This window comes from Chinchilla lanigera, unplaced genomic scaffold (assembly GCF_000276665.1).
Source record: "Chinchilla lanigera isolate Chin_1 unplaced genomic scaffold, ChiLan1.0 scaffold00055, whole genome shotgun sequence".
In the NCBI taxonomy this organism is placed as follows: domain Eukaryota; kingdom Metazoa; phylum Chordata; class Mammalia; order Rodentia; family Chinchillidae; genus Chinchilla; species Chinchilla lanigera.
The window spans coordinates 9889956-9914598 of record NW_004955456.1 but is presented as its reverse complement, the minus strand read 5'-3'; the positions used below and the strand labels follow the sequence as shown (position 1 = coordinate 9914598).

Below are 24643 nucleotides of genomic sequence, written 5' to 3'. Positions count from 1 at the left end.
TGTTTGTTCCTTTTATAAATTGATTGTTGTTAATGTTACATATTTGAGTTGGCTGTTGCTAGAATAAAAAAAAAAAAAAAAAAAAAAAAAAAAACACTTGTTAACACAAGGTCTTTATTTGCTCCACTCAGGCACCCTTACTTCCTGCCTCTTTGCTTTTATCACCCGGAAGCACTTACTTCATGGACATGGCTGTCTCAAAGGTCACCAGTGCCCTTCTTCTGTGACATCAACTGGACTTTTTTCTCTTCTTAGTGCAGATTCTCTTCTTCTCTGTGAATATGCATATACTACAATAGTCTTAACCTTTTAGACAATTTTCTCATGGATATTAATTTTCTTTCTTGAAGTCAACTGTTCACTTTGTAGTAAAGGGTTCAAGTGGCATCTGCATATCTAATCTGTGTTCATCCATAAACTCAACAGTTATTTAGAACTTTCCTTGTGTTAGTGCGCTGGGCCTGATCACATCCTCCCACCCTTCTCTGTCTTTCTCTTACTCATACTGGGGATTGCCTTTGCACTGAGTTACATTCAGTCAGTTTTTATTTTGAGACAGGGCCTTGGTAAGTCGTTGAGCTGCGCAGGCTGGGCTCAAACTTGCAATCCTGAGTGCTGCAGTTGCAAGTGTGTGCCACCAGGCTCGACCACATCCCTTTCCTTATGGAGAGTATATAGACATGGTACCCTGGGAGAAGTCTTTCAGCGGTATGCCCTATCTGTGATGATCTGGCAAGAGGCAGAGGGCACACTCCAAAGGGGTGATGGAGGAGAGATTAACAACATATTTATAAGGAGTTGGGCAGAGCTAAGAGAAACCAGCAAGGAATGACAGGGTTAGTGAGTTACCCCAGGGCTACACAAGAGGCAGTGATGGCCACTCTGAGGCCAATGAAGCAAAGAAAGGAGTGACAAATGAGATGCAAGGACAGCCGTAGTCCTGGGAGAAGGCAGCGTGATACTGACCGGGTGCTAGAAGACAGCAGCCTCTACCAAACCACAGCTCAGACGGGAAGAGATGGGGAATAAATACCCCAACTTCTTTCTCTTACCATCCATCAGGCTCTTGAAGGTACTTCCTACCGAATGACTTCAACCCCATTTAAGAGGGCAGGGGGACCTCTGAACTGTCCCTACAGAAACTTCTCCTGGAGTAGGCAGTAGAGGGCAAAAGGATAAGGGGTGAATCTGGAAAGAAATAAGAAAAATAATTGGTATAGGGTATGATAAAAAATACAATGAATGTGTAAATTTTTAAAAATGTGTTGCAGTAAAAAAAAAAAATGCCATCCATCTCTTCAAAATACTCCCTCTTGCTTTAAACACACTTATCCCATTGTTCTTACCACTTTCTGCAGCAGTTCTGGAAGTCCTCTTTCCCGAGTATCTTTAGTCATGCTGTCCTGGCTGCCTGAATGTTCTGAACTGATTCAGAATGCTTCCTTTTCATGGTCATTTTAATTTTCGGGAGGAATGAGAAATCACATAGTACCACATCCGGTGAATAACGTGGATGAGAACACACTATCCTGATTTTATTTTATTTTATTTATTTATTTATTTTTTTGGTTTTTCTCCGGTACCGGGAACCGAACTCACGACCTTGCGCTTGCCAGGCAGGCGCTTTTGCCGCTGAGCTAAATACCCAGCCCCTATCCTGATTTGATAAGTCTACTTTTCCCTTGGCTGGCACTTGGCAGCCACATTCACTGTATTTTTGATCACATCATGTAAAGAGGACTTCCGGAACTGCCTTAGAAAGTGGCGAGAACAATGGGATACGTGTATTTGAAGCCAGGGGAAGGTTTTGAGGGGGATTCGTGGCAATGTCTTTTACTGTAATACTATTTTTACTTGAACATATACTGTGTTTGATCATCCCTTTACCTGTGGTATGAAGTGTTGACCTTAATCTGTGTTTCTTATGTTTATCTTCAACTTCTTGCATATGGTGCCTCTTGGCTTTGTTGTCTGTAGCAAACTAACTCAGGAGGCAGAGCCTGAAGGACAATAGGCAATGATTAATCTTCCCAGGCCTGGTGTCAGATCATCAGCCATTCTCTTCCTTTCGCCTCTTTGCTCGCTCTCCTTTCCCTTTACCGTGTGACTTCCAAGTTCACGTCTGTCTGCACAGGCAACTGCTTTCGGCCAAATTGCAAGGCGCATCTTCAAAGAAGCTTTCCTGGGTGCATGGAGTCGTCTCAACCTGCTCCAGGGTCACATTTTCCTGGCTGAGACTAACTTGAGCTTTGTCCTTGGACTTGAACTCTGATCTGTCTTTGCCAAGAGTTTGCAGGGCCTGCTAAGTAAGCACGTTAAAATGCCAGAGAAAATTTTTGCTGCCTTGTTGCACCTTTCTGGCAGATGAAATTGGGGGGAAAATTGGGAGCACATGGACCACGAAATATATAATTCATAGTTGTCACATTGCGCTGTGAGGAACAATCTTTTTTGAGGCTGCTAAGTGGGTACCTTTCATAATGGAAGACGTCATGCTACAGAAAAGAGAAAAAGGAGCTCTCATTAGGAACCATCATTCCCTGTGTGTCCTTGGTAAGATTAGCATGCATTCCTTGTCTTAATTTCTGTGCCACTGTATCCCAAATCCCCTCCCTGTCCCCTCTGTCTCTGTTGGGAAGGCGGCCCAGGGGAGCGTGCTGGTCAAATACAGCTGAGATGCATTTTAGCTTTGAGGTGGAATTAATGATTTGAGGTTGGAAACTGTCAAGTGAGACCGAACAAAAGGAATGCTGCGTTGTCAAGTGAAAAAAAGACAAGCTAACCAAACTCCACTGATGAAGGAAGTGGAAGGATCCGGTGTGTCCCATCCAAGCTGCTGAGTTAAGTCAAAGGTCAGCACTGGCCCTTTCTGATAGTCTCCTTCCTCGACCCTTGGTGTCTTAGGTCTGTTTTCTGCTGCGAATTACACAATGCCACTGACTGTGTAACTCAAGGAGGTTTAGTTTGGCTCAAGGTTCTGGCCCACGGTTGAAGGGCTACATCTCACCTTGACTTTCTTGCTGGCAGGTGCTGAGATGGGCACATGGCATCATATTGCAGGAGACAGCAGTGTGAGGAAGGAATAGCACGCTGGTTATTATAGTAGGCTCATTCCTGAGTTAACCCCTTAGTCCAATGATGGTGAACTTTTAGAGATTTTTAGTGCCCAGACTTGTCTTGGTTACTTTTCTCATTGCTGAGACAAAATACCCAACACCAAGAATTAAGGAGGAAAGGTTTACTTAGCTCACAGCCTGTGGAGGTTTCAGTCCATACTTGGCTGGCTCCAAGGCAGAGTGGCACATGGCACAGGGCAACCATTCATGGTGGCAGAAGATAGCAAAAGCAACAAAACAAAAGGGGAGGAGTGGTGGCAAGCAGCCTCTTTCTCTCCCTTATGTATGCAAACTAACCGCCCCAGGGTAGGTGTAACACTCACATCCATAATTCCAACACTGGACCATGAATCAGTTACAACTCTAGAAGCCTGTCCCATGACTGCATGTATCTTTGGGGGGACGCCCAGACACAAATCATAACAAGCCTGCAACCCAAAACCCACTTATTTGTCACAAAGTGCCAACCCTGCAATTAAACCCGAATACTGAGGTTTTAGTTTAGAAAAAAGCAATTCATACATTAACATCTTTTGTCTTAAAAAATATAACATGCATGTCACAGGTTTGCCACCACCATGAATAGCGTAAATGGATTGATTCATTTGTGAGGGCCAATCCCTGATTACTTCTTAAAGGTCTCACTTGTTAATATTCCCTAAAGAGCATAACATTTCAGCGTAAGTGTTGGAGAGAATACACCATGTTCAGACCCATAGCACCTGGTGCCCCTTTTGGGAAGAAAACCAGAGAGTGAGTTGGAGGCTTGTGAAAAATGGAAGCAAGTCCTTGGAAAGGAGAAAGGAAGATCTAAGGTGAATCAGAAGAAGAAAAAGAAGAAGAGTAGGAGGAGGAGGGGAAGAAGGAGGAGAAGAAGGGGAAGAAAGAGAAGAGGAGGATGCAGTTAGTCTCTTTAGCACTTTTAAATTTATGCAATATTTGGTACGTCTTGGTATATACCATATATACCATGTATAACAGATTATAATTACATAATGATTCTAGCTGAATCCACCCCCTTCACAGTGGAGCATTACTAGGTCCTTTGCATATCTTTCTCCATCTATACTTAATCCACTGTCTTTTTTTAGCTGCCCTTTATAATTTTAACTGTATGAGTTTGTATTTCTAAATGGTATTTTAATTAGTGTTTCAAAGAAGATATGGATGGAATTACATGCTTCCTTTTGGCATTATGTTATGTCTGTGAGATCTGCCTATTTGATGCCTATACCTGCAGTACTGTCATTTTCACTGTTGTATAGTATTTCTTCTTATGAGTATGCTACCGTTTACTTCACAAGTACTCATATTTTCAGTGCTGGGTGCTTTGTTTCTATAAAATTTCCTGGAGAGAGTGATAGGTTTTAGCACATCTGTGTGTGTGTGTGTGTGTGTGTGTGTGTGTGTGCGTGTGTGTATGCGCACTTTGCTGCATGTGTTTGTTTGTGGGGGTTGGGGCATTGGGAAGAGTATCCTATTCTGTCTCCTTCAATTTTGGATGGCAAAATAATTAATTATTCTTAGCTTCTGTATCTTCAACTCTCGAGTGATCATGGTAATATCTGTCCTGCTCATCTAGTAGAAAAATGGTTCTAGAAGCATTTCTTAAAATTTAAAGCCTAAACAGTAATCAGTGGGTGAAGATAGAATGGGTAAATAGATTATAAAGACAAATGGGACATGTCACCGCTTGGTTCTTAATAAAATATTTCTCTGTTCTTTAATCTCAGTTCCTTGAAGTCTTGAGCTTCATATATACTGTTCAGAGCATTCACACAGGGTGGAGAGGAAGTTTTGAAGTATGCAGTTCCTGTGCTAGATTTGGTGGAAATATAGTTGTCCCCACTTGCCAGTTCTGCACCTGTAGATTTAACCAACAGTGGGTAGAAAATACTTGGAAAAAAAAAAAACAATAAAAAGCAATGCCACAAAAAGTACAGATTAAAATAATTCAATACACAGCTATATACATAGAGTTTACATTCTGTTAGGTGTGCTAAGCGATCTAGAGATGATTTTAAGTGTACAGAAAGACGTGTGCAGGTCCCATGCAATACTGTGCCATTTTATATAAGGTGTATATTGGCATCTCAAGTCAGGGGTCCTAAAACCAACCTCCCACAGATGCAGAGGGACCGCTGTGTGCAGGAGGGACTGAGGGTAGAGACACTAGCCGAGCACTGTCTGTTGTTTCTCTGGTGGTCCCTGAACAGATCCCTGTGGCTTAGCTTGGTCTGGCTTTTCTTTTCCTTTTCCTTTTTAAACTCAAGATGGAACTCAGGGCCTGCACACTGAGCGACATCTCCTTTAAAATTTTATTTATGTTATTGCAAGACAGGGTCTCACTGAAGCACTTAGTTGCCCATGCCGGGCTTGAACTTGCTATCCTCCTGCCTCAGCCTCCCAATGTGCTGAGATTATAGGTGTGTGCCACCATGCCTGGCTTCCTCTGGGTTTTTCTGTCACAGCTCCGGTCCCCTCCATGGCGGTGGCTGGCAAGTTCCCATCTCAGGTCTCCTCTGGCATATGAACTTCCATCGTTTTGTGTGTCAGCTTGACACTGAACACCTCACCGCCTTTGGGTGTCTCGTGGATGACACACACAGGAGAGAACTCACTGTCGCTGTCTTCCCAGACTTCCATCTGTGTGCTCTGTCCTTGGGCACAGTGTGCTCACTTGGTCCTCACTCTGGCCAGTCTGTCTTGTTCAGTTCTTCTCCTTCTTCCACCCTTAGCACCCGTCTGTCTCCTGCCCCATGAGGGCATCTTTCAGACACTTCTCAAATTCGCCCTCCTCTTTGACCGCTACCCACCGCACCTTCAGCGTGGTCGCTTCTGTCCCTTGCATGTGCTGTTGCAAGAACGCTGGGACTGGCCCCATTATCTGTCACAGCCCAAGTTTTATCTTCCTTCCTAGCTCTATAGAGAGAATCCAGGTCTTCTCTGTCTTTTCCAGCCATGGAGCCTTTAAAAAATGTCTAAACTAGGTGTGGTGGTGCACACCTATAATTCCAACACTCAGGGAGAGTTTCAAGTTCAAGCCCCACCTGGACAATTTAGAGAAACCCTGTATCAAAAGAAAAAAAAAAAAAAAACTAGCTAGGGTTGTAGCTCAATGCAAAAGCACTGGGTTCAATTCCCAGTGCAACAAAACAAATCAAAACCAGAGTGTCTGCATTTCCATTTTATCCTCATTTCTAAAATAGCAATCGTAAGAACCTTTTCAGGCGTGCACATGAAACATGCTGCAGTGTATGTGAAGCACTGTGCAGCGTTCCCAGCACACAGTAGGTGCTCAAGTGCAGCTGTCATTACTGTTACTGTCTAGGGTCTGTCCTTGTGTTGTTGACCATCTGGATGAACTTCATCAGCTATGTGTGGGATTTGCTACTTTCCTTCTCTGTGCTTCCTGGCCACTTACAGATAAAACCTAAACTTAAGGGAGCCAGGGTCACAGTAAGACTTTTGTGGGTGTCGGGTAGTTGTGCCTTCCCAGGATCTTTCCTCTCTCTTAAAAAAAAATTAAAAATTAAATTTTATGGCTATATATTCTGATTTAAAAGAAATTTAGACATTTTGGGGGCCCCTAAAAGAACCTTCAGCTCTGGGCATTGTACTTACTGTGACAGCTACATGGGTCCTCCTGAAGGGAACATGAGCTTCCCTCTCCAGGCTTGCTGGAGAAGCCCCCACAATTCCTGTTAAGATTTCCCTCCTGCTTTCCTCTTTTCCTTTTTCCTTCCTTTCTTTTGGATATGTATGTGTCACTCATCTTTGTTCTTTTGTCAATTATTGTTTCCCTTGATTTTCTTCTCTCTCCCTTCCTTCCTTCCTTCCCTTCTTTCCTTCCCTTCCTCCTTTCCTTCCTTCCTTCCTTCCTTCCTTCCTTCCTTCCTTCCTTCCTTCCTTCCTTCTTCCTTCCTTCGCTTCTTTGCTTTTTAATTTTTTGGTGCTGAGGACAGAACCCAAGGCCTCCAGATTGCTAGACAAATGTGCTGCCACTGAGCTAAATCCCCAGCCTCTTGTCTTTTTATTTAACTCCTTGGATTAGATATTTACCTCATTAACTGGAAATCACCTTTGCCTCACCATAATGTATCACTGAAGGCATAGAGGGTTTTTTTAGTATTATTTTAGCATTTTGGCACTGTCCTACAATTTTTGATCTTTACTATTTCACATTCTATTGGCTTCTCGTATTTTTAATGGATCATTATCATTATCATTATTACTACTATTATTATTACTATTATTATTATTATTATTTTGCAGTACTAGGGATGAAACCTACAGCCTTTACACTGAGCTACTTCCTCAGCCCTTTTCCATTTTTATTTGGAGACAATGTCTCGGTAAGTCACTAAGTTGCCTGAGCTTTGCTCCAACTTGTGATCTTCCTGCTCAGCTTCCCAGTGTACTGGGATTACAGATGTTCACCACCACACCCAGCTTAGAAAAATTTTTTAAACTGCCAAAATATATGGGTTCTTTGTGGCATTTTACTGTTAATTTCTGGCTTTCTATTGCTTTACACTCGGAGAAGATGGTCTGTAGGATAGGCTGGGACTTTCTCTGTGGTCTGCCAGTTGTTTCAGTGTCCTGTGTTCACTTCGAGGGAGTGTGTACTTCCTGGAAAGTCTGGGGCAAGCTCCAGTAGATCAAACTTCTTGATATTGTTCAGTTTCTTTGTATTGTTACTAAATTTCTGACTTCTCATCCGTTGAGTGCCAAGTGATAAGTTAATATTTCTCATTATCATGGCATATTTGTTGATTTCTCCTTGTGAGGTGTTCTGTTTTTGCAGCATGTATTTTGAAGCTATGTTGTTAAGTACATGATAGTTTATAATGCCTGAGAGCTTCCTGTTGGGTTGTTACTTTTATCATTTTGTAATGATCTTATTGTTCCTATAAAACCATTTGCCTTAAAGTCTATTGAATGTTAGTATAGCTACCCCACTTGTCTTTGGGTTAGTATTTGCCTTTATATATTCTCTTTATCTGTTTCCATTCTGTTTTTTAATATTCATTGTTTTAGTTTCTTGTAGCTCCATATAAAGTACTATGAACTTGGTGACTTTAAACAACAGAAACCTATTCTCTCACAGTTCTGAAGGACAGAAATCTAAAATCTAGGGTTGTATGTGTGTGCCCGTGTGGTGTGTATATGCACGCACTAGGCACTGAACCCAGGACCTTCCCACTGAGCTACATCCTTTGCCCTTTAGAAAATTTTTGAAACAGGATTTCATTAAGTCACTAAATTGCCCAGGCTGAGCTTGAACTTGCAATCCTCCTGCCTCAGCCTCTCAGAGTGCTGGGGTTATTGGAAGGGGTCCACATTTTTATAGATATTTCAATTTCAATTATATTTCCCTAGAGAACTTGGAGTGCCTTATTCTGTGCATGCCTGAGGTGTAAAACTCAGGTTATAGTTAATGGGGAACCCCACCTTCCCTTTCTTTCAGTAGACATGGTCTCAATTCTGGCATTAGCTTATCTCTGAGTGTTTCTTTCCTTTCCTTACAAACTCAGTTATACATTTGACACAATTTTATAATTATTTTATTGGGCCTTTCTGTGGTAGAGTGGAAAGTTTTTACAGTGCTTAGCTCCTTGTCTTGCTGGAAGTGGAATTGTCCATCACAAGAGAATTTTTAAAATAATTTCATTGAGGATTTGATATATCTCATATCACTCATCTGTTTAAAACTATACAGTTTAGTGGATTTTAGTATATGCACAAAGTTGTGTAACTATAACGACAATCTAACTCTAGAACATTTCCAGCATCCCAAAAAGAAAACATATACATGTTAACAATCTCTTCCCACTTCCCACCCAAGTCCTCTTAACTCTAAGGAACCACTAATCTATTTTCTGGTCTTATAGATTTATTTAGTTTGTGTATTGCGTATAAACCAAATCATAGACCAGGTGGTCTTTTGTGACCAGCTTCGTTTACCTGACAGTGTTCTTAAGATTCATCCAGGTTACAGCATGAATCACTACTTCATTCTTTGTTATTCCTAAATAGCCCATTGAGGAGATGTATCACATTTGGTTTCTCCAGTCACTACTTGGTAGATACTACACAAATATAAAGAAGGTTGCTATGAGCATTCGTATACAAGATTTTGTTTTGTGGACACATGTTTTGCTTTGCTTGGATATATACTTAGGAATGGTCTTGCTGGGTCACATGGTGACTACGTTTGGCAAGCTGAAGAACTGCCAGCCCCTTTTCCAAGTAACTGGTCCATTTTACATTCCCACTAGTAAGTGCTTTTTTAAAACCAAGCACAGGTGTTTGTACTTGACATAGAAAGTGTTTTGAGCCTGATTGAGATGGCATTATTGGAGTATTTGTCATATGGTGATGTGGAGTGTGATATTAATGACCAGGAGTCAAGCCAGATATGCTGATGCAGGTCTGTAATCCCGGCTATCTGAGAAGCTGAGGCAGGAGGACTGTAAGTTTGAGCCCAGTCTGGACAATTTAGTGACTTAGTGAGACTGTTTCGATATAAAACATAGAAAGGGCTGGAGATATAGTTCAGTGTGGAGGCCCTGACCCCATTGCTACCAAAAATTAAAGTAAGATGAATAAGATAAATAAAGACAAAGAACCAGACAGAAATGCTGGGTAAGCTAATTCTTAGCTGCTGGGAGGATGGCAGGGAGAAAAGATTAGGGTTTGTAAAGAACATGTAGAGCTATGGAAACAATTCTCAGGCAGAAGAAGGACGTCCATCTGAGATCTCCTCTGACCTGCTTGTCTAACCTTTGCCTTTGATCCTGACGTTACAGAGAATCCATTTCTGTTTTCAGATAAACAGGGAAGCAAATACAGGCCTTGCTGCTGTGTGATGGGGAGGCATGACCTGAGGCGATGGGGTGGTTTTTAACATCCCTGGGGATGCCTTTCTGGGAAGGCTGGGTCTTCTTTGCTCTGTAGAATGCCCACCATGAAAGCCTCTGTTTACATCTCTGGTCCGTATTCATCCTACTAATAGTGTTGAAAAACGCTGGGTATTGGGCATAGACATACTGTCCTATGTGTGCGCGTGTGTGCGCGTGTGCGTGTGCACGCGTATGTACTGAGTAGCTGGAGCGTTTCAGATGGCTAAAGGGAAGGAAAACCATAACAGCAAAAGTTTCCTAGCTAAGTCGTGAAAGCTCCCATAACTGTAGGATTTAAAAATTGCCCATCAAGTTGTTTATCGTCTAATGGAACAATAGGTGTAAAGCTGCCTCCATTCCGGGCACTTGAATTGCTCTGGGAGGCTTGTTACAGAGGCCTCCTGCTTTACTTAGCACGGTTATCACCATTATGGGGTTTTTTCTTTGTGATTTATTCCCTAACGTTTTGTATTTCCTTTTGCCATTTAGATGAAATTTAAATGAAACCATTGGGTGAAGGGTTTACGCGGCAGGCTGTTACATGCTTTAAACTCGTGATAAGATCAGTCTGCACCCTCATTCTCTGTTTAAATGAAAAAGAAGCTCCTACCGTTCGGCAGTTACCTGTTATTTGCTACCCTTGACTGTGTGATGTACCCTGTTCTTTCCGCAAGACCCCGCTTTGTTGTGATTGTCCCATGGCGGAGGGAGATTAGGCACGAAAAATAGTCCCAGTGTGTCCCATTTCGTGTGACCCTGTTGGCCTTCATTTTTCCCATGTCACTTGGTCCCTCCTGCTGATTGGCCCCTGTTCCAACTCAGTTCCCAGAAAGCCGAAGAGGATCCTAGTGGGCAGTCAGCCTGTAACCCTACAACTCTGGCTGCCTTGACCTTGCTCTCCACAAAAAATATTTTTTGGGTATATATCTTGGATCAATAAATTGAGGACATAATTTTTTCTGTGACAGATGACTGATTTCTACGACTGTATCTGAGATTTGAGTGCCGCGTCCTGGTACGGTACTTTTCAAATAATTCTTTCTTCCCCTTCCTTTTTCTAGGTTTATCCAAGTCCCTTGGGCTCATTGAAGGTTACGGTGGACGCGGCAGAGGGGGCCTTCCTGCTACCCTTTCCCCGGCGGAAGAAGAAAAAGCCAAGGGACCCCATGAAAAGTATGGCTACAATTCCTACCTCAGTGAAAAAATTTCACTGGATCGTTCCATTCCGGATTATCGTCCCACCAAGTAAGTTCCTGTTTAGTCATTCGGGTGTGTTCTGGTGGACACATGGATGTATTTCACTCTGAATCTGTGACATTTTCTCATTTGTGACTAACATAGGGAAATCACTCAGTGTCTTCCATAATCAGTCAACCAAGAACTGTTGCTTATGAAATATTAGCTAAATTAAGAAGTTAAATTGTTGTCACAGTGATCCAGAAACATACAGAAAAGTTCTGTATAAAGTTTATATTTAAATAGATCACCATAATCGCATTACCTGAAAATGACAGCTATTAGAGTTTTAGTATATTGAGTCTAGTTTTATTCAGATTCTGAACCTATGATATATTGCTATTATGTTTTTGTCTGATATTATGTCATAAGGTTTTTTGATGTTATTAATTATAATCATTATTTCTACTATTGGAAATTGCAGTTACTTTCAATTTTTCATTATCATATATAACATTAATCAATATTTTTCCTCATTCACATCTTTGTGTGTATTGATTTGATATTGATTTTCTTAATCCACAGTTCTAGAGGTATAATCCTGTGTCACAGTTTAAGAATATTTTTGGAGGCTCTAGGGACATACATAATTTTTTTCAAAAAATTTATAGAGTTATATTATTATTAGAATTTTACTAGACTCAACACTGGGTATCAGCATTAAAAAATACTTTTCCAAGTTTATAGGTGAGCAAGTATATTCTGTTACTATTTTGATATAGGAAATTATATAAGACCGCCAATTGGTATAAGGGATATATTGTATCTTCTAATCTGCTAGATGTCTGATACACCAAGGTCATGTTCCCTAAAATCAAAGCATGAATTTTAAGGAACAAAGGAGGTTAAGATTTAGAGATACAGCTCCTGAGAAGCAGAAAGGGTCCTGAGTGGATTGCTGAGGGCCCACTTTTCAGAGGAAGTTATATAGAGCACAACCAGGTGGGTACAACATGGGGAAAAGCTATGCTCAACCAATAAGTTTATAAGTATAGCTACTTGGGTAATATTGATCCACTGGGGAAGTCACATAGCAGGTGCTCATGGAGACAACAAAGAACTTTCCAGGAAGGGATGAGTCGGAGGTTCTTGGTCACCCACTGAGGAGAGTGACATCTATCTAGACTTCCCTGGACCAGGTGATACCACTTATCCCTTGGAGGAGGCATGTAGGCCTGGTCATTTCTTCTTTATCTTAAGGCCTGGCCTCCAACAGATCCACATCCAGCCACAGTTATAATGAGTTTTCATCTTTGTACTGACTCTCTTGAGGACCCAGCCCTATCTGACTGCCTATAATATTTCTGCTTAATATATCTGTCTGTAATAGTTCCAGCTTATACTTTTGTTGTTTGAAATTTTTTCCTTTTAAAAAGTCTGGGTGCGTCTTGGTTGGCTTACAAGAGGTCTTTGTTTTGTACTCTTAGATTTAGGAATTATTTTCTCTATTTGAAATAAAGGAGGTTGTATGTGAAGCCTAGATGCTGGACAGAAAGTCCCTATTTTCTAGGCAGAACTCCACCGTGGCTTCTCAAAGAGATTCTCCATTTTCTGTTAGATTTGTAGTGTTGCTATTTGCCCATTTAGAGTGTTCCCTTGCTTGGAGTAGATTATTTCTTTTTCAAATGGATTTTGTGCAAATCAGTTAAGTATCCTGGTTACTGAGAAAAATAAATTCAAGATAAAGAAAATTATCTTAAATGGATTTAAAATTGCAGCATTAGCTGAGAAACCTGTTAAATCTCCTTCTCCACCTAATAAGCATACATTCATTTTGAATCACTAGGAAAATATACATCACCCCCATTGCAAGCTGTTTTGTGTTCTTGGACTTGAGCTCTCAAAAACATCTGGCTGTTTTCATTTCCTGTTGCTCTGTGATTAGCCTTTCTTATTTGGATGTTGGCAAATAAACATAGCCATATTATTTTTTTTCTCTCCTATGCAAATCAAAATGTCTCTACCACACCACTTACTGAAAAATGGGACAGTTGAACAGACACTGATGAGCACCTATTGTGTGTCAGGTGAGACAGAACAGTGGGTGAGACACTGTCCTGGCCTATTTTCCCTTGTGGAAGGAGACAGATATGGAACAGAACCATCTGGCACAAGGTGATGGATGTGGTGTGAGCCAGGCAACAAATACACACTGCATGTGTAGGGAAGTCTGAGAGTTTCCTGCTTGAGAGGATGCCTGAGGTGAAACTTGATTGACAGCTAAGGGATAGGAAATAGAAGAGAGGGATAAGGGTGGACCAGGCCGGGGAGCAGCAAGAGTGCACTTGGGTGTGGTGTGCTCGGGAGGGATGCGTTGCTTAGAATTGCTTTGTGCTGAAACGTGATGTTGCAAATTTAACACTTACCTGTGGTCCCCTCTGCAAAAACTGAAATGATAGAAAGGGAATAAAGAGAATGGCAACCCATAAGGGAAGACTGAACAGGTTAGATGATGAGAGTAGGGAAGGAACACCTACAATATGCTGTAGAATGGGAAGAGAACAGATGAATGTGATGTGGGAAAACTGAGACCTAATCTGCATGAGATGACTCGAGGTGGTTGGAGCAGAAGGATGTGGCTCAGTCAGAACCCCAGGGGTATAGAAACTGAACATGCCAGCTATTTTATAATGGCTGCGAGGTGCATTTGAATGGAAGGTTATAGTTATAGCCACATATACTTGTTTTCTCAACTTTGCATAGCCAGAATGCCCTTCCCTCCAGCACAGTGCTGGGAGGTTTTCTTCCTGGTGAACTCTGGGCTTTAGTTCCTAGAGGGAGCTTAGGACAGACAAGAATGAAACTGCTAACCAAAATGGAACATGCTCCAGCTTCCTTCTCCACGCTCTCAGATCCCTGTAGGCAAGAGTTTGAAGACTCCACTTGGAGAAAAACAGCTTAAGGAAAACATTACTGATCCAACTGTTGGGAGTACCCCAAAATGACTGGGTTCTGCTCATTTTGTGTCAATACGGGTGCCTCTTGTAAAACTCTGTCCTTCCACACAGAGCTGTTTTAAAGTCAGAAAGACAGACCGGGGCCTTAGACAATTCAGCAGAGCCTGGTGTAAACGACCTTAACAACGGCAGAGGAAACAGACTCCAGACTTTAAAGCTGTAATTGACTTGGAGAAATAGTGGGCTGTTTCTGTTTTGATCACAAAAGAAGAACAAATAGCTAGGTTACTAATAAACAGAATAAAAAATAAATCTTGGAGGTTAAAACCTAGGTAGAAATAAATAATTCAATAAAACGTTGGATGATAACTTTGAGGAAATTTTTTGAAAAACAGAAAAAAAAGAGATGAAAAATGTGGAAAGATCAAATAGGAATTAGATCAACTCAGTAACTTCAACATCCACTAACAGGGATATCAGAGAGAACAGAAAAAAACAAAGAAAAACCATCAAACAAGTGACACAAGAAAATTTCCCAGGATGGAAGGATGTTAGGTTTTAGATGAGAAGATCCCATCCTTTGACGGCATAATTTATAAAATGAAAAACATTAAGCATATATCAAGAAATCTAAATGTAAAATTTTAAAACACCTTGAATAAAGAAAAAAATCCTAAAAGCTTTGAGAGAGAAATTGCTGATGATAGATACTTGGTGTTGGATTTCTCAGTAGCAGCATTAATGAGTAGAAGGTAGTGGTGCAGTGCCTAAATAATTTTGAAAGAAAAGAATTCTTTGCAACCTAGTATTCTATGGTCAGTCGTAGACTCCTTTGGGCCAGGAGCAAGCACAAAGCAATTGCACTGCAGATATGCAGGGCCTCAAGAAGTTTACCTTTCTTGCAATGTGTTCTCAGAAAGCTACTTAAGCATATGTTCAGTAAAACAAAGGGATCATGTAAGAAAGAGATCATAGGACCTAGGACAGTAATGGTGAACATTTTAGAGCCTGAGTGCCGAACCTGAAACTCGAAGCCCACTTACTTATTCCAAAGTGGCCAATACTATAGTTAAATCTAAATACTGAGGTTGTACTTTAGACCAGTGCTTGGCTGCTGGGGCAGCTTGGCTCACATGCAGACGACCATTAATCTGGAAATGGAAGTTCAAATGGGCGAATGCTGAAGACAGATCCTAGAGGAATGCGAAAGGAGTGTTCCATGGTGACAGCTCTGAGGCATGCTAGGAGAAAACTGTTCCGCCACTCTAGGAGGTGTGTCATGCAGAAAAGTGGAGTAGAGGGGATTGAAGTGTTTTTTTTTACCTGGCTTTTGGTTACACAGTTTTTGGTGAACATTGCTTCTGAACGTTAGGGACTATTTACTTACAGACACAGAAAACTAAGTTTGTGAAAAAGCAAGGCAGTTATTAACTACAGATAAAAGTATGCTAAGAAAGGAATTTCAACTCCATATACTCTCTGACTTAGCTTATATTTAACTATGTAAATGTAGACATCGCATGATATAATTATATAAATGTAAATATTGCACATTGATTTATGCAAGGAGGTGGAGGCCAAGTATATGTGGTGTGGGTAGTGTAAGAAAATTAAATCTTCATCTTTTCTAATAGAGAAGCAATTGAAAATGTCTAAAACTTATACATAAGAAATAGTAACATGACTATTATTATTTAGAAACATGGGAGATTGCTGAAGTGTTGTGAGACGGTGTGATAGTTAACTGATTGTGTCAACTTGAATGAAAAATGCCCGACTACATTGGATCAACATAGTTCTGGGTGTGGAAGACCCAGTCTAGGGAGGATTGCCTCCAGAATGGTGTAAAAAGGAAACAAAGAAGGAAGGCTCACTTATGTTTATTTGGAAGAGTACCAGTCTTCACCTCCACCTTGGACATCATCTCTTGGCTCCCAGCGTAGGTTGTTCAGCCTTCTAGCATAGACCCTTCAACCCCTTGATAGAGGCTTGCACAGGACACTGCAGTGAGCTCCAGGCCTTCTCCTGGATCCTTTGGGTCTCCAGTACACTCCACACCTGACTGCAGGGGGCCATTGTAAGCCTATATTATAAATTTTTATATTTTTGTATATCTTGCATTAAATCTGTTTCTCTAGTAAGCACTGATGGATACAGACATGCTTTTTGTTACTAAATAATATTTTGATTAAATAATAAATACAAATCTGTGCCAAAAATTAAGTGCAACATAGGCGAGATGAATGTGTGGGAGAAGAAAGAGTTAGAGCAGCTGAGTTGAATAAGAAGATCTGATGAGCCTTTCCCCATTGCGCTGGCAGTTCTATATTGGATAAATTTGAAAGTGGAGTTTGAGATGAATTTGAGGGTGAACCCACCAGCCATACATGGTCACCAAAGGCATCACTGCAAATTGTGAATGCCATTGAAAAAGCTAGCAAATTAACCTTGTTAACTGCAAATCAGTCCTTGTCATCAAAGAGCAGCAAGAGCCTTGCCTGTAAAAGTAGCCTTTGTGACATTTGAGCACTGTGGATACCGAGGAAGAGGGCTGTGTGGGGCTAGAACTATTTTCTCCCTCCAGAGAAATTAGCCCCAGTGAACAGGATCTTTCCTTTTAGGCCCTCCAACAGCCCTCACAAGTTTTTGAGAGGATTTAAGTGGGCAAACTTCTTTGCAAATTTGAACAGAACCTCCAGTTGCTTTAATTCCCATTGTTTTATGACTATTTTACACCTGAGAAAATTGTTTCCCTTATAAATATGAATGAAGCTTTGGGTTGTAGTGAGATTAACCATTTGCTTGTCATATTTCAGACAAATGGATTCTGAAATGTGGTTTTCCATTTGATTTTAATTTTGTGATTCTTTTTTCTTCCACTGGACAGATATTTTAAATTTGTATGAATCTCAAACTGTCAATCTTTCCATTTTCATTTCCTCACTGCTTTAAAGCTGAGAAAGATATCATCCCTCAGAACACTTATAAATATTCCATTCTGTTTTGTGTTTTTCTTCTATTGCTGCTTATATTTCACTCCTCCATCCACTGAGAGTTTATTTTGGAGTGTGGGACAGATTTGCGTCTTTTGTCCCAAATGTCTGTCTGCCTTTGTGCAAAACAGCCTTCTCAAAATAATTTTGTAAACAACTCTACTATTTCTCTTAGTTAGAGGTGCTAAAGTGTATTGCGTTTTGTGCTTTTTATATACAAATTTGTTTGTTTTTAGACACTCTGTGCTATTCTTTCAGTTATTTCTTTATTTTTATTCTGTTCCCTTTCCTTTCTTTGTGTTTGTTTCTTTGTTTGTTTTGACTGTTTAACATGGTCGCTTGAAGTCTCCAGTCCTGCAAGCATTGGGCTGGCTTTACAGAGGGGAGTGGCCATGTCTGGCCCCTGGACATTAGGAGTGGAGACAAGAGGCTACTTAAAAATTCTTTGGGCCCTTTCCAGAGGGCTTTGAAACAAAGATAAGGATTGCACAGTTCTAGAAAAGGCAGAACACTGCACAGAGGTGACCTTGATTTTTACTTCCCATTGCAGCTTATTTATTTACTTATTCAATGGATGCAATAATTGTGCATATTTATAGGGTACAGGGTGATAATTGGATACATGTATACAGTGTGTAATGATCAAATCAGACTAATTAGCATTTCCCATCTTCTTAAACATTTATCGTTTCTTTGTGTTGGGAGGCTTCATATGCCTCATTCTTTATGAAAAATATAATAAACTGTAGTAAATCATCATCATGTTATTGTGCTGTAGAACACGGAATGTATTCCTCCTATTTAATTACATTTTGGTACCAGTTTTCCACCTTCCCTCTAGGCACCCTCTTCACTTTCTTCTTTAGCCTTTGGTAACTGCTCTTCTGCTTTCTATTTCTATGAGATCAGCTTCTTTTAGTTTGCACATATGATTGCACATATGAGAACGCATTATATTTGTCCTTCTCTGTCAGGCTTATTTCATTTAAGATGTTCTCTGGTTACATTCATATTGCAGCCTATGGAAGGATGTCATTCTTCTTTTTTAAATTAATGAATACTATTGCATTGCGTATATATACAACTTTTTTTTCTTTTTCCTGCAGTTCTGGGATTGAACCCAGGGACCTTTGCCCTGAACTACATCCCCAGACTTTTAAAATTTCATTTTATGTTACTTTATTTTATTTTTGGGACAGCATATTAATTCACTAAGTTATCCAAGCTGGGCTTGAATTTGTCATCCCGCTGCCTCAGCTTCCCAGAGTGCTGGGATTACATGTGTGTGCCTATATACTTAGAAAACAATTTCTTCATTCATTCATCTGTTGGTGGACACCTCAATTGATTCTGTATCTTGACCACTGTGAATAATAATGGAATCGACACGGGGGTGCAGGCATCTTTCGTATACTGATTTCAGTTCTGTGGATAAATACCCAGTGGTGGTATAGTTGGACCATATGGTAGTTCTGTGTTTGTTTTTTTTGAGGAATCTCTGCACTGTTCTCCAAAAATGACTTTTTAAATTTACCTTTCTACCAAGAGTGTATAAAATTTCCCCTTTCTCCCTATCACTCCAGTATTTGTTATATTTTGTCGTTTTGAGTATTGCCATTCTAACTGGGCTGATACGATACCTCATTGTGGTTTCAATTTACAGTTTTCTAATGATTAGTGATACTGTACTTTTTTTATATACCCATTGACCATTTGTATATCCTCTTTTGAAAAATGTCCATTCAGATATTTTTCCCAGTTTTAATTATATCGTTTGTTTCTTTATTGTTTAGTTTGAATTCTTTGTGTATTCTAGATACTAATCTTTTGTTGGATGAATAGTTTGCAAATATTTTCTTCCATCCTGCAAGTTGTCTCCTCATTGTGATGTTTCTTTTGCTGTATTGAAGATTCCTGGTTTGACATAATCCTATTGATCTACTCTGGCTTTTGTTGCTTGTATTTTTGGATCTTGTAAAGATGATTGTCTATGCCAATGTCTTGAGGTATTTCTCCTTTATTTTCTTTTAGTAGTTTGATATTTTATATTTTGATCATTGATTCACTTTGAGTTGGTTTTTGTATATGATGAGAAGTAGATGTGTGGTTTCATTCGTATGATGTCTAATTTTCTCAGTAAATTAAATTAATTAAATTTTACTGGGAAAATTAGGCATCACATGAATGTATTGAAGAGGCTGTGTTTTTTCCAATATATGTTTTTTGGCACCTTTGTTGCCTGCAGATGGGTATGTTTATTTATTGTTCTCCATTCTGTCCCACTGGTCTATATTTAGTATACTACCCCAGGGCCACACTAGTGTGGATACCGTGGCTCTGTGGTATGTTTTGAGACTGTATTGTGACGCCCTCAATTTTTTTTCTCAAGATTGCTTTGGCTGTTAGGATCTTTTGTTGTTCTGTATGTATTTCAGGATTGCTTTTTCTATTTTTGTGCAGAATGTCATTGGTATTTTATGGGGATTAGCTGTGATCTTAAGAGTGAGGAAGAATTTTCCTTCCAAAGAGAATGAGGGGAGAGTGGGAGAGGGAAGGAGGGAGGGAGAGAGAGAGAGAAAGAGAGAGAGAATAGTAGGTAGTTAAAGCTGTGATAAAGTAAAACATTTCTTAAGAAAAGAGGGGAAAAATATCTTGAAGAAAGGAATTGCAATTCCGTGCGCTCTCTGGCTCAGGGCAATTGGAAAAGTTCTTGGATTTTGGGATTAGAGGAACTAGAAAGCTTCTGGCTAGAGCATAAGTTTCCAGAGTACATTGTGAAGGAAATTTACAGTGGAAAGGGATGGTCAGATTGTGAAATGCTTCCTAGGCCAGCCCTGTGTTGGGCTGGGGACTTTAGCATCGCCATTAAACGCCAGCAAAGGAGGCAAGGCGTTATTACTGTAATGAGCCTGCCTCTTTTTTAAAGTAATGATAACTGTGGCAGAAATATAGAGATGGATTAGTGGGGAGAGGGGCAGGTATCCGAATGGTTAAGTGTAAGTTTCTTCCCCGGTCACCCAACATTTATTGACACCTATATAGGCAGAGAGGGACTTCAATAACACAGCAAGAGATTTATTATTGTCACGCTACTTATCTTGGAAATAATTCCTCTATAAAACACTAAGCAAAGATGAGGTAGAAGGGTTAGATTCAAGAAATACTTCCCAAGAACCGGCAAAATGAGGCGGTTTAATTGAACAAGGTCAGTGTGGGTGTGCTGAGAGGTTTCTAGCCTGGGTGATGGACTGGAAGTGATTCCATTAACCAGCAGAGAGACTTCTGCTGCGCTTCATGTTTTGTGGGGAGGTTGGAAGCTCTGCTTGTCCAAGGGTGCCCACAGTGTAGTTTGCTCATGGTAACTCCATGACATGAACCTGTCCCCTCTTTATTATTTTGCTATATGTGTGTGAGTGGGGTGGAAACATTTGGTGACACTGGAATCCAGGCAAGATTTCATAGCCCTCATTTTTTTGCCCTTTCCGATATATACCGTTCTATAGCCTTTAGTGGCATATTAATTATCCGCTTGCCCAATTATCTCCTACTAGGAGGGAGGGACCACCTAGGAGCACAGAAATCTGTGTCTGTTTATTAAAGCTGCTGCTGAGATCCCTGTGCACATTTTCCAGCATGCCTGTTCCTCTCAGACCATGTACGTAATTTATAGGCAGTTTCCTCTGCTGTTATCTTCAATTTCTCCTTTGGCCTCCTGCTTATAAATCCAGTTGCCAGGTTTCTTTGGAATTCATTTTTGCTTCACTCAGAAATTCTCTTCTTTCCATTATTGCTGCAAACTCTAAGCCGTTGTACCCCAGCAGCGTCTGCTTCGGACACAGACATCGTAAGCCATCTGTGGATCATCTTGGTGTCATGTCCAGTGAATGGATTCATGTTGGGCTCTGAGGGTAGAGCACTAAGTCAGGGATATTTGGGAGCCAACCAGGTGCAAAGATTATGTTACGAGGAGCCAGTGTGCATATGTGAGTTGTGTGTGTGTGTGGGTAACGGTGCTATAATTTAGTGGGATGAATCTACTCGTTGGTCAACACCCAACTCAGGTTTCTGTCCCTCATGAATAAGATGGGTCTCATTATTGTCATTGTGACCCAGCCTTTTTTGAAAATCTGAATCATTCCTCTGACCATTAATACCCTGTGTCTCACAGGTTGCTTTTCAAAGAGGGTTCAGGTCCCCTGGAGAAGCTCAAGATTCCCAGGTTAAGCTTTCTCTCTCACAGACGTGGGCGCGGAGGGTAGCTGTCCATTGAATATTTGTTGGTTGGAACAATAAAGCAGTGCAAGCCCAGGGGTGTCTCTGAATCACAAGCCACAGTAATTATTCCCTTTTATTGACTGCCTTTTATGTTTTTGTCACTGTACTGCATGTTTTATTGATCTCATTTAAATTTAACCACCCTCTGAAGTAGCTGTTACCATCCCTGTTTTTTAAATGAGGCAGGGGACAGGGCTTGGAGAGGTGATGCTGCCTGCTGAGGTCACAGGGCTAGTGTGGAGCCCTGACTCCCCCAGCCCACCACTGGCCGTGACTTCAAGATCTGTGAATGAATGTCTGTCCATGCCACAGTGCTTCTTTGCAAACAACCTTGCCTAAACTCCCACAGCTGTAGAATGGAATCTTCTTCTGCAGGCTGGCATGGCCAGAGAGAAAAGAACTTCTGCGTCTTAGAGAAAGAGGATAGTTCCTTTGGGGAACTGTGTGTGTGGTCATTTTATTTTCATTTGTTTTTCTTGCTCCCTTTCAGGTCCTCCAGCTACAGAATTTCAGGACAGAGGGGCTGCGTGTTGAATCTGATTAACTTGTCCATATGGCCTCCTGGTACCTGGTGGGATAAAGTTGCAACCATCTTTCTTCATTAATTCAAAAAGTTCTTTAATATTGTTAGGTACAGGAGATATCTTACCATAGAGTTTATTTAACCCAGTGACCTAATTAGGAGGAACTTTATTTCCTACAGCTGGTCCTCACCCTGCCATGGGATGGGAGGGTGATGCAGAAGGGGATACAGAAAGCAGGGGGACACCATTCAAAATGTGAGGGTGAGGCAGTGCCTAAAGTCTTCATGGCTGGGTGTTAGTCACATTTCATTTCAGCTGGGTCCTCCGCAAACCTCAACAGCAAAGAGTTTTACAGGAAGGTCAAGAGCATGGATTGGAGGCTGTCGTGGCACACACCTGAAATCCGGGGTCTGGGAGGCCAAGACACGAGGATCACAAATTTAAGCCCCGGCTGGGGCAAGTTAGTCACTTAGCAAGACCCTGCCTCAAAATTTAAAAAAAAAAAAAATTAAAAGGGCTAAGGATCTAGGTCTGCAACAGTTCTCATAGACCAGAATGGGGCCTGGAAATCTGCTTATTTAACAAAGCCCCTGATGATTCATAGTTAAAAATTTTGAGTATCCCAGGACCCAAGGATTTTCTGAGAATCTCCAAAAGTGAAGGTGGGTGAGTGAGAACCTGAGAATCAGGCAGGACAGTTGAGACTTTGGGGGCAGTTGCATTCTCCTTCATGGATTCGCAAACTTCAGATCAAAAACATTGAAAAACTGCGTTTGTATTGAACATGTCCAGACTTTCCTCTTTGTCAGTATTACTTAAACAGTGCAGCATGACATCTATTTATGTGGCATTTACCATTGCATTTGGGCGTTACAAGTAACCTAGAGATGATTTAAAGTATACAGGAGTAAGTGCATAGATAACACACAAATATGGCATCATCTACTGTAAGGATCATGAGTATTTAAGGGCATTGGTGTCCTTGAGAGGTACTAGAGCTGATCCCCTGTGGATTCCAGGAAGCAACTGTACTTTACTGTTGGCTTATTTCATGTCACTTCCTTTTCTTGTCACTTGTTCCTTCCCATCTCATATTCCGGAGTGCATCTGTTTCTTTAATAGATGGAAATGAACAGAAATGAAATTCAGTTTGAATGATTTTCTTCTTAGGATTTCACAATACCCCATGATACAGTCAGCAACACTTGGTATTTTAATGTAGAGATTTACAGTAGAGAAGCAAATATAAATCTGAGATGCTGTTTGCATGATGGAGGTCAGAGACTTAAGTTTTTTTTCAGCACTGAGGATTGATTTTTTTTTTTAGCTTTTTCACTAACCTACATGCCAGCCCTTTTTATTTGTAATTTCTTTAAATTTTGAGACACGGTCTCTCTGAGTCACTGAATTGCCCAGGCTGGGCTCAAACTTGTCATCCTCCTTCCTCAGCTTCCCAGAATATTGAGATTACAGTCATGTGCCACTGCATCTGCTGACCTAGCTGAGTTCTAAGAGAGCATTCCCACTTTTAGCAGTAGAGGCAACCAAACTGCCCAAAAGTTTATGAATTGACAAAGTTAATTTAATCTTTTATTGGGACCTGAAAAATTTCCCAGCTAACTGCATTGAAATGAGGCTGCAATAAAACTTCCCTTCCATTTCTGTTCTAGAGAGCTTTCTGGATGTTTTGGTTTCTTGCATAGGGAACTAGAAAGCAGTGAGTAGGAACCAGTGCCAGTCCAGCCCTATTTATGCAAATGGCTTTGCTCTGTGGCCTGTTTACAACCCCGTAGGGTCACTGAGTTTCCAATTCACATTTCCCAGATGCAGATGTGACTCTGGGAAATGGAGTTCTTGATTTATTAGCTGACATCACACCAGGGCTGGAAATTCAGTGTGGCTGTTGTTACTTCTGTAGAACTTGAATGTTTGATGTAGGGATTGTAGGCCTTTGAGAACTGGGAAGAGATGCATTTCACACTCAGAAATCCTACAGGGCCTGTGCTTGGGGATGGTAGAGTTGGAACCCACGAACTGTATGTTTTAAGAGGATTCACCTGCCTGAATACTACACTACAGGATGCTCTAGTTGTACACTCTACATTAAAACATACCCACTACACACACACACACACACACACACACACACACACACACACTGCCAGAAAGCCCAAGCTTATATATAGAACCCTTTCAGACAGCCCGTGGAATTTTGGTCTGATTTGTTTGATGTATACTATGTGAAATTCCTTCCTGTAACATTCGTTTCTCTACCCTGAGAATAATCAATAGAGGCAAATGTCTTTGCAAACCCATTGCCTTTTTGTGTCTGGGGATGTTGGTTGCTGTTGGTCTGCATGTACAGTGAACATCCTAGAAGTGGCAGAGAGAGAGGGAGCGAGAGAGCGACCCAGTGCATTGCAATAAGGTGAGATTTACAGAGCTGGGGGGATAAATCGGGCTGCTGGAGGAATAGGCAAAATGGACTGAATTCAGGTATTAACAGGAGCGCCACATGTAGACTGCAGAAAGCGACAAGGCTCATCAGCATTACAGATGGTGTGTTCTTTTAGTTAATTTAGAAGAAACTCTGATCAGCCAACAGAGCTTTGACGATGGATGCCGGAAAAAAGAAGACTGGGGCATATGGAGAGAACATATTTGTTCTTGGAAAATCAGTAGAAAATGTTTAATGTC

The 24643-nt window shown here is 40.9% G+C and overlaps 1 protein-coding gene across 1 annotated transcript in view; it reads left to right on the top strand.

The window, feature by feature from the left end:
* Window positions 1–24643, top strand: part of Wbscr17 (Williams-Beuren syndrome chromosome region 17) — a 454663-nt gene that overhangs the window by 152798 nt on the left and 277222 nt on the right. Inside the window, exon 2 of the mRNA XM_005396732.2 lies at window positions 11083–11266. Coding sequence (XP_005396789.1) covers window positions 11083–11266 — 184 coding nt within the window. The remainder of the gene's footprint in view (window positions 1–11082; window positions 11267–24643) is intronic.